The 9,468-nt window shown below is 42.5% G+C and overlaps 1 protein-coding gene across 1 annotated transcript; it reads left to right on the forward strand.

The window, feature by feature from the left end:
* Positions 1-1,619: 1,619 nt before the first annotated feature.
* Positions 1,620-4,315, forward strand: MELLADRAFT_70824 (uncharacterized protein; the record flags this gene model as incomplete). Its single annotated transcript, XM_007405040.1, is given in 12 exon segments — positions 1,620-1,904; positions 1,993-2,077; positions 2,104-2,172; positions 2,174-2,179; positions 2,181-2,467; positions 2,501-2,506; positions 2,536-2,625; positions 2,697-3,130; positions 3,193-3,283; positions 3,353-3,786; positions 3,852-3,942; positions 4,011-4,315. The coding sequence occupies 8 exon segments, from the start codon at positions 2,341-2,343 to the stop codon at positions 4,154-4,156; spliced, it is 1,419 nt and encodes a 472-aa protein (XP_007405102.1).
* Between the last annotated feature and the right edge of the window lie 5,153 nt (positions 4,316-9,468).

A 9,468-nucleotide genomic window follows, 5' to 3' on the forward strand; every position in this document is an offset into this window, starting at 1 on the left:
AGGTTGCGCACGGACCACCTCATGATTTTGAAAACCTGCCTCGATTTCAACCCTTTATGAAATTGACTGTACATACTAATTGGAATTACAAAGATAATAATGGATTGATCAAAGTGAAGAAAAGTTTAGCAGATGAACTTGCAAAGAAAGGTTTACTAGCACAATCTAACGATAACGGTACCAACCTTGGTTTAACAATCCTGAAACCTGGTCAGACTATCGCAGATTTAGAGGCAAATGCAATGTGAGTCTTTATTTAGAAATCAACTCTTATCGATCTTTTTTTCTTATCATCTTTGGATCTATTAAATACTGACTCCATGTGTTATGTTTTGTTTCTTTTCATAGACGTAAGAGTCAAACTCGTGGAGCAGGTCGGCTTATAACTTCAATGGAATCATCATCTTCACTTAAAAAAGCACGTAAAGATGGTAGATTAGCTGAAGAATTACTTGATCGTCGATCAAAACTCAAAAGTGATCGATATGCAAAAGTTATTCAACTTATAATTAACCTCCTTTTCAATACTTCCTTAATATCTTAACTAACATTGGGTCTTATTTACGTATTTCTCTAGTAAACATACTCGATTTTATCATCTGCTCCGTCATCTTGAATTACGCAGATATTTGTATCTGTATATTTTAATCAATCTTCTTGTGATCAAAAAATCATGAAATATACTCATTCAACATTATCTCATCAAATACGAAGCACTGTATTTCAACCAACATCATTCTTTCTATTTTCTTTCCAAAGATATCCGTAAAGAAAGGCTGTAATGCTAGTTCATCCAAATGGAGGTTCAGGATATACATCAATCATCACTTTTAGAGCGCTTGAACAAAGAAAAATTGTTCAAAGATTAGTGTGAGTTTAGGAACAAAGAACATGGTTGTGAGTGAGCATCCAATTAACAGATTCATCTCATACTTCATCAGGTAGATCCAGCCAGGACCGTTCTAAATTCAAATGAGCCAAGAGCTTCCTCAGTTACCCAGAGGTGGAAGAGATATGATTTCAAGCTTTGGCTGTATGTATGTGTTTCCGAGATTGAATTTCCAACTTGATTTGATGGATCTCCTTGGACTTCATCAACAAATGTCTGATTTACGAAAAACAAAGCGGGCGAGGACCTGCGAGAATCCCAGAGCGGGATAGCAGACTTGGTCCTTCTGGCTTGTAGAGGCATCGGGCATCAAATTGCGATCTCGTGAGCCATATCTGATGCTTTGTGAGTTTATATGTATATCCGCCCAATAATTAATTTGGTCTTTCGGATTAGAGGATAATCTCAAGATTGAGGATCCCAAGTGAATTCCTAGAATAATGATTGTTTCTTGAGCTCAGACTTCGGGTTATCACGAACACCAAGTGTAAAAAATTGTCTGGGTTTCCAAAGTTGCACCCAATAAAGAAACATTCACGCATTCCAGATCAGCTCAAGAGAGTCCACCTAGGTTCACCTGGCATTTTCAGGCTCGAGACGATCCTAAAAGAATAATTGTTTCCCCGAGCTCAGGCTTCGGATTATCATATACAACAAGACGCTCTTCCGTAAATCCTGCTACTAAACATATTTGGTCACTCTGAGATATTGACACCGAATCCATTCCAGTGGATCCGCGGCTCTCAGGCATCAAGCTCACTCAAGGCGAAACATAGACATATAAAAGCCATCGAAGTTGAACTTCTTTCCTCCCTCCTATCCTGCATCCTTCCCTCGTTGATAGCTTTGAGAGCATACCCTTTTATATCTCTATAAGTTAACTTATTTATTTATTTTTCCATTACAACCAATCTTGAAGATTGTTTTGTGATCCCTTTTACGCTTTCTTTTTATCCATTCTTAAATTTCCACAAGATGTTGTTAGGTAACTTAGTCGGAGCTCTTGCTCTTAGTGGTACGTTTTTTAGTTTCTTCTGCTCCGTCATTTATCTTGATACAACTTTTCAGCTCATAAAGCTTTTAATCCTTCTTCACGATTCTAGCTCCTATCGTTCAGAGTATACCTACTTTTGGACCCGGTGGTCGTGCTGGCTTTGGCGCTGGAGCCAGTGCAGGAGGTGTTGGAGCATCGGGTGGGTTCGCGGCTGGTGCTAGTGCTGGTGCCGGCGGTAGTGTCGGAGCGGGTGTTCGAGGAGGAGCTGGTGTCGGAGCTGGTGTTGGAGCTGGTGTCGGAGCTGGTGTTGGAGCTGGTGTCGGAGCTGGTGTTGGAGCTGGTGTCGGAGCTGGTGTTGGAGCTGGTGTCGGAGCTGGTGTTGGAGCTGGTGTTAGAGTCGACGCTTCTGTCAGTTTGGTCGCTGGATTTCAAGCTTGTACCGGTCTCATTGCTGGCTATGAAGCCAAGTTCAGAACTGCCTGTCAGCAAAATGATGTCGGAGTACTTGTCAGCGCACTTGGCAGTATCAAAGCCTCGATCCAAGGTTTGGGAGTCGATGCTGATGCTTATGCACACGTTGGTGCGGACGTGAGTGCTAGCTTACCTTTTCTTCGCCTTGATAGAACACTAACGTTTGAGTTATCTTTGTAGGTTCTTACTACCAACACTGTCGGTGTATTTGTCAAGCTTCAAGTCTTGATCAAACTCATCGCTGATTATAAGCTCAGCTCTGCATGTCATGGTGAGTCAAAACCGTTTCTTTAAAAGTTATTTGTAGATTCTTGACAATCGATCTTTCTCCTGATTATATAGGCGCCATCATTGATCTACAGGCCTCTCTTAGTGGCATGGTTTCTGTAGTCAATTCCGTTGGTATCAATCTCTCCGCCAAACTCTCCGCTGCTGTGAACCTTGACCTTTTTGCCCAAATCGGACTTCATTTCGGTTTCAACGTTGGTGCCGGAGCTGGAGCGGGCGTCGGAACTGGAGCTGGTGTTGGAGCTGGAATTGGAGGCGTTGTTGGTGCCGGAATTGGAGGCCTCGTCGGTGCTGGTGTAGACGCTTCCGCTCATTTGGTAGCTGGCTTTCAAGCTTCTGCCGGTCTCATCGCTGGTTACGCATCCAAATTCGAGAAGGCGTGCCAAACACACGACATCGGATTTCTTGTTAGCGCATTAGGTAGTATTCAAACCTCAGTTGCAGGCTTAGGAGCAAATGCAGATGTTTACGCTCACGTTGGTACCGATGTAAGTGATAGATCAAATTTTCTTGACTTTGACACAACACTCATTTTTATGCTACTCTTTAGGTCCTTACTACCAATGTTATCGCGTTGTTTGTCAAACTACAAGTCTTACTGCGATTTATTGTTGACTACCAGTTGACCTCTTCATGCCATGGTGAGTGACTAAGAGTTTTATGGGCGTATACGTAACGTTCTGAAATTACTTTGAACTTCTATGATTCAGTCGCTATCATCTCTTTACAAGCTCCTCTCAATGCTATTATCTCGGTCGTTGGGTCCACTGGTATCGATGTTCGTGCCAGATTTTCCGCCTCTCTCGACTTGAATCTCTTTACTCAAATTGGCCTTGGCTTCGGCTTTGGTGCCACTGCTGGTGCTGGTGTTGGTGCTGGTATTGGTTCTCTTGTCGGAGCTGGTACCAACGCTGTTGCGGGAGCTGGTTTTGGTGCGAAGGCTGGTTTTAACGTAGATGCCTCTGCTAAAGTATTTGATGAATTCAAAGCATCAACCACCGCTGTTGCTTCTTATACTCCAAGCTTCAAGACTGCCTGTGAATCGAAGGACAGTGCTGTCCTCAACAAAGGATTGACCACCATTGCGGCTTCGATCTCAGGCATTGGAGGAAAATCTGATGACCTAGTCCATGTCACTGCCGATGTAAGATAACCTTTTCGTACTCAGTGCTTGGCCTGATGCTTACCACAAGATATTTCATGTTTCAGGCTCTCTGCTCCCAATATTTTGAGCTTCTGATCAAATTACAAGCCCTCTTGAAACTTATTGCCAGCTATAGTTTGACTTCCTCATGTCATGGTCAGTATTAGAAACTCTTTATCTCTGATCATCTTGCTAACTGAAAGACTGGTATTATTTTTTATTAGACTCCATCGTCTCTTTCAACAATCCTCTGAAAGTCTTACTCTCAGTCCTTGTCTCAGCTGGTGTTAATGTTGCTGTGAAAGCCCATGCATACGCTTCTCTCGACTTAAGCTTCTTTGCTAGCGTCGGTGTTAATCTCGGCATTTGAACTGGTTCTCAAACTTACAGTTCTTTGTAACCCTTTCTTTCATCTTATGGACCTTTTTATTTTTATTTTACGAACAATTGATGACTGTAACGTTTATGTAATGCATTGCATCACTCACTGGCTGGGATTGTGCAATCATGACCCCCACATATTTTCCTACTGTGCTGTGTCCCATTTAACTACGAATATCTTGATGTCCAAGGGAGTCTTCTCACATCATCAGGACTGCAAATTACTTCATTTCCTGATCCTTGCATACTAGTCATCAGGCTTTGAAGGCACACCTGCATTGAGTAACGCCCATCCTGAATTATGTACATGTCCCCACACCTAGAAATTGTAATTGGGTTTGGGACAAACCCTGGCCTGCTGCTGCCAAACTTGATTGTTTACGTGTATCACTTGGAGGGGACTGTACAAGGTTGAACATTGACTGCTGCTTGTATTTAACCCACAAAAACAGCATCATTGTACATGTAGTGACGTAAAAGCTACGGTTTTTTGTTTTTGATTTTTCAATTTTGTTGTTTTTGATTTTTGTTGTTACCAATCTTCTGGTCAAACGTGTCAATCATCACCTCTGAAACTGTCAATATGAAGCCCTTATCATCTGATCTTATAAACCAAATGGTCGGAATGCACCTATCGAAGAAGAGAAATGTAGATATCATCTGAACTCTATGGTGTCCAGTCACCACAGTCCAATCTGTCCTCGCAAAATTTCAGGAAGAAGGCTCAGTATAAGGCCACAAACCCTCTGGCCAACTGTCTCTGTTGACCAATCATGATCTTTGACATCTTGAGCGTGATGTCAAACAGTCTCAACGACCTCCGATGCGTGAGATAGTCCAAGGATGTGCAACAAAAGCAAGTGCTACTACAATTCAACTTGCTCTGAATCCCTTGGTTACAACTTGAGAGTAGCAATAGTCAAGCCCTATTTGAGTGCTAAACATAAAGCAGCACATCTCGAGTTTGCAAAACATTATGCGGCATGGACAGTGGATGATTGGAAGCAAGTCATTTGGACTGATGAATCCACCTTTGAGATTGGAAAGCCATATTGAAAAGTTCAGGTGTGGCAAAAAGTGGCTGAAAAGTATGATGCATCCTGTTTGGCACCATCTTTCAAATCAGGCCGTAGTTCAGTGATGGTTTGAGAGAACCAGTGAGGTACGAATTGGTTCAGTAGCCCATGGGGATTAGCGGGGCTGAGGGTCTCGGTCCCGGGTAGAAGAGAAGGTTGTTCAAACCTTCGAAGTCGTGAGATCTACAACTCACACTTCCTTCTACCCCCAAATCAGGCCTCGCTAATCTCGTTAATTTTAACTCAGCGACTAAACATTCGGTTTAGAAAAATTTGTTAAACATTCGGTTTAGAAAAATTTGTAAAACTTTTTGATTTAGAAAATTTAAATTCAAGCAATAAGGAACATGAATGACTCATTGATGGAGAGAATTGATAAAGCTGAAGAAAATTTACAACAAGTAACAAGAGCGAGATCGGCGAAAGATGCAAATCAACAAGAAGACGTAGAAGTGCAGTCGACAAATATGGAAGGTCAAGAACATCAAAACAGAGAGGCGGATGCGAACAACAAAGAGAGACAAGTGGAAGAAAGGCCAACAACGGAGAAGGAGCAAGGTGTCGTGCCAAGAATCAACGTGATAGGACCAAGAGAACCGGCAGATCCAACCGAGGATGATGAAGAGGACGATGTATCGTGGAAACCACCAGCGTCAAAATCTCCGGAAACGTTGGAGGAGGAAGAAGGGTCAATTCTGGCAACTGGATCTATAGGTAAATGCTCAAATCAGTAGTGGTCTTTAGTGGTCTTTTTCTTTCTCTTTCTCTCCTCTATCACGTACATCTATGCATCCCCAATTCCATTATTCCATTTCCTTCCGTTTCCACCCAAATCCTTCCCCTTTTTTCTCTTCCCCTTTTTCTTCATCCATCAAACCTTCAAGACAAACTTCGGACAACTAAGAAGACGGAGACAAGAGTACAATTGTACGAGGAAGCATGGGCCGTGTTTGAGGCAAGATGCTGAGTTCCACGACGGAACGTGCAGGTTCTGACTAGAACAAAACTGCGGCTGGAGTGCTTGACACCGAAGCGAGCCATACCCGGCTGCAAATAGGGGGAGGAAGCAAAGTGCTGACTCGAGCCAAGCCCGGCTGCAAATAGGGGTTTAGAAGAAATCCACAACCTGAAATGAATCCATAGAGAGATGACACGAGATACTTACTAGTATTGTTGGATCGAAAATTTGAACCTGCAGCCGAAGGAGATAACTTGATGGTGATCCAGGCCGAAATAAATTTCCTGTACTCAACAGGAAAATTTAATGAGGGGGCAGCACTCCTAGCAGCAACCATGGACAGAACAATCCCCGCGAGACAGGAAACCCCACTTCAGGAGTCATCTCGACAAGCTCAACTGCGCAACATCGGATTGAACCAACCTACTCAATCACCTTTGATAAATCAACAACAGAATCAAGAAGCTCCAGCTAGACGTGAAAGATCCCCCTATAGATTGATCCAAGAGAACATGTCAGATGCGATAACTGAACCGTTCACAAGAGAAATACCTTGAGAAAATCAAATAGAACAGAATGCTCAAAATTTGATGAGAAGCGTACCGCGGAAAGAAGCCATGACAGAAGAAAAACAAGCGCAAATTTTGCTAGAGTCTGGGAAAGGATGGATGGAGCTGAGTAATGGTGATGTTATAGAAAATGGAAGGCGAATACTGAAGAATAAAGATCAGCAGATGGGGAAACTGTTAACTCCTCTGAGCCCTGTTCTACAAAGTTACATGAAGACTTTTAGAGCGTATATACCTTTATCGGTGTTTGACAAAAACTGGTTGATAGCGGATCAAACCGCGTGGGCAGGGAAAGAAGCACCTTCAGAAGCAAAGATTGCCAAGGGAACGTTAAGGATTTACGCCACCGATCCGCCAATGGAAGAGTTGAGAATGCAGTATGAGCAGTGGTTAGACGCGATGAACTTATTTATACGATACGTAGAAGATGCTGGGTGGAAAACTCAGACGCAACGGTTTAAAGCTCATAAAGAAATTGTTAGTGAACTACGAGAAAACATTGGTTGGATGGTTGCGCTTAGGTACTGTCGGAAGGTTAGGCAAGGAGTGATGAGGTTGACAGTAGGAAAAGAAATCTGTAATATTGAAGAGCTGCAGACAACGATCTTGGAAAGTGTGAAGCAAGAGTGTGAAAACTTAGGAGAAAGAGCTTTCAAGACGAATCCTTACGCGGTAGGCGGACCTAAAGAGCACGTAAACCCAGAGACAGGTGTTGGATTCGAGAAAAGAAAATCAACAATCAACAACGCAATTCCCTTTCAACCGGCAGCAGAGCATAGCACCTACGATCAATATAGGAAACCAAAAAGAAGATGGATACCGGAGCCGTTGTATAAAGCTCAAAAGGCTGCCGAAAGGGCAGAAAGACAAGGCCAGAAGTACGAATTTAGAAATGATTATAAACCCTATAGAGAAGAGCGGGATTCAGAAAGATACGCCAGAGGTTATGGGCGCCAAAATGAGTTCAGGGCTGAAAGAGACAAAAGACAAAAGAGTCAAAGTCGCAGCAGAGAGCGAGGAGGTTTCCCCTTTAAGGGTGGAAAAACCGGGAAGGGAAGGTTCTCGTGAGTGTGCAAACATGTTGTATGATTTGAGGAAATGCATACCCCAAAGTGGTGACCTTGTTCGGAAAAACCAAAAAAGACCTTGAGGAAAGCAGTGAGAAACAAGTGAGGTCCTGACGAGTTGTGTAACCTCCAAAATTTTCATAGGTACATTTCAAGACAAGAAATGGCTGAATTGAGAGGACCTGAAGCTAAAAAGGTATGGCCGGAAAAAATTACATGTGAAATGAACTTGGAGTTCTGGGAGAAAGAATTGAAAGACTTACATCTTTGGAAAGAAAACGGAAATATCTTGAGAGGTTTTGTTGAAGGTTTCAATCAAGGAATTGAAGAGGTTCTGTTGGAAGGTTTAGATTATTTCTGCCCGCCAAACCATGCATCATCAGCGGCGGCAAAGGATGAGGCTGAAGAGAACTTCAGGAACGAAATGAAAGCGGGCCGGATGTACGGATCTTTCAAAAAAGAGGAGGTGTTCAAAAAAGTAGGGTTTTTTAGAACTAATCCAATTGGCGCAGTAATAAACGGAGACGGGACTCTAAGGACAATAAATGATTTGTCATACCCAAGGAAGGACTCAAAGATACGGTCAGTAAACGCGTCAGTAGAGAAAGATGATTTCATAACAACATGGGACAATTTTGAAAAGGTAGCACTGCTGTTCTTGACAACAGAGGGAGATCTACTTTTAGGGATTTTTGATTGGGCCAAAGCATATAGGCAGATACCGACGCTAATGAGTCAATGGCCGTATTTGATGGTGTTGGATTTTGAAGAAAACGTGATAGTGGATACGAGGGTGACGTTTGGCGGAGTTGCAGGATGCGGATGTTTTGGTCAGGTAGCGGATGTATGGAAGCACATCACGAAGAGGAAGTTTGGTTTCCTAGAGGTATTCAGATGGGTTGATGATGCTTTGTTTATCAAACAAGCAAGAGGGGGCACCACAGCGTTGATGGTAGAAGTGGTGAAGACTAGCGAGGAGTTAGGAGTAGCAACAAACGCTAAAAAATGGAGAGAATTCACATTCAAACAGAAATATTTAGGTTTTGTCTGGAATGGGAAGGAAAAGTCAGTAAGGTTACCAAAAGAAAAGTTGGAAAAACGGATAGAACAGATAAATTTATTCATGGAAAGGGGAAAGGCAACTACGGAATGCGACATGTGTCAAAGTGACAACTTGAAATTTCAAAAATCAAAATTTTGGAATCCCCGGGTCAGAAACTGACAAAACTGGATTAAACACCAGATTCAACTCAAATACTGGTCTGAAACCCCCCGTATTTGGGATGAAACCATACTTTCTGCCAGTTTTTAGCGGTTTCCAAACCACAAACCCAAATTTGACCGCTGAGTTGGCACTTTGGCACAAATAATACACAAAAATTTGAAAGATCAAGTTTCAACATTACAAAATTCACATACTTACAAAACGACCAAACACAAAAGTGATTCTTTACCACAAGTCAACTGTAACTGTAAATTCACATCAATTTAAATCTACTGCTATCATTGCTTCCATTGTTTCCAAGCCAACCATAGAAACTCTGCAAAAATCAAAAGCTACAGCTGTCGTCACCATCACACCGCGGGAATCAATAAGTTCCAAACCCGATTGAGCAAAATTGCGGTGTCTG

The sequence above is a fragment of the Melampsora larici-populina genome (assembly GCF_000204055.1).
Source record: "Melampsora larici-populina 98AG31 unplaced genomic scaffold MELLAscaffold_3, whole genome shotgun sequence".
NCBI lineage: Eukaryota > Fungi > Basidiomycota > Pucciniomycetes > Pucciniales > Melampsoraceae > Melampsora > Melampsora laricis-populina.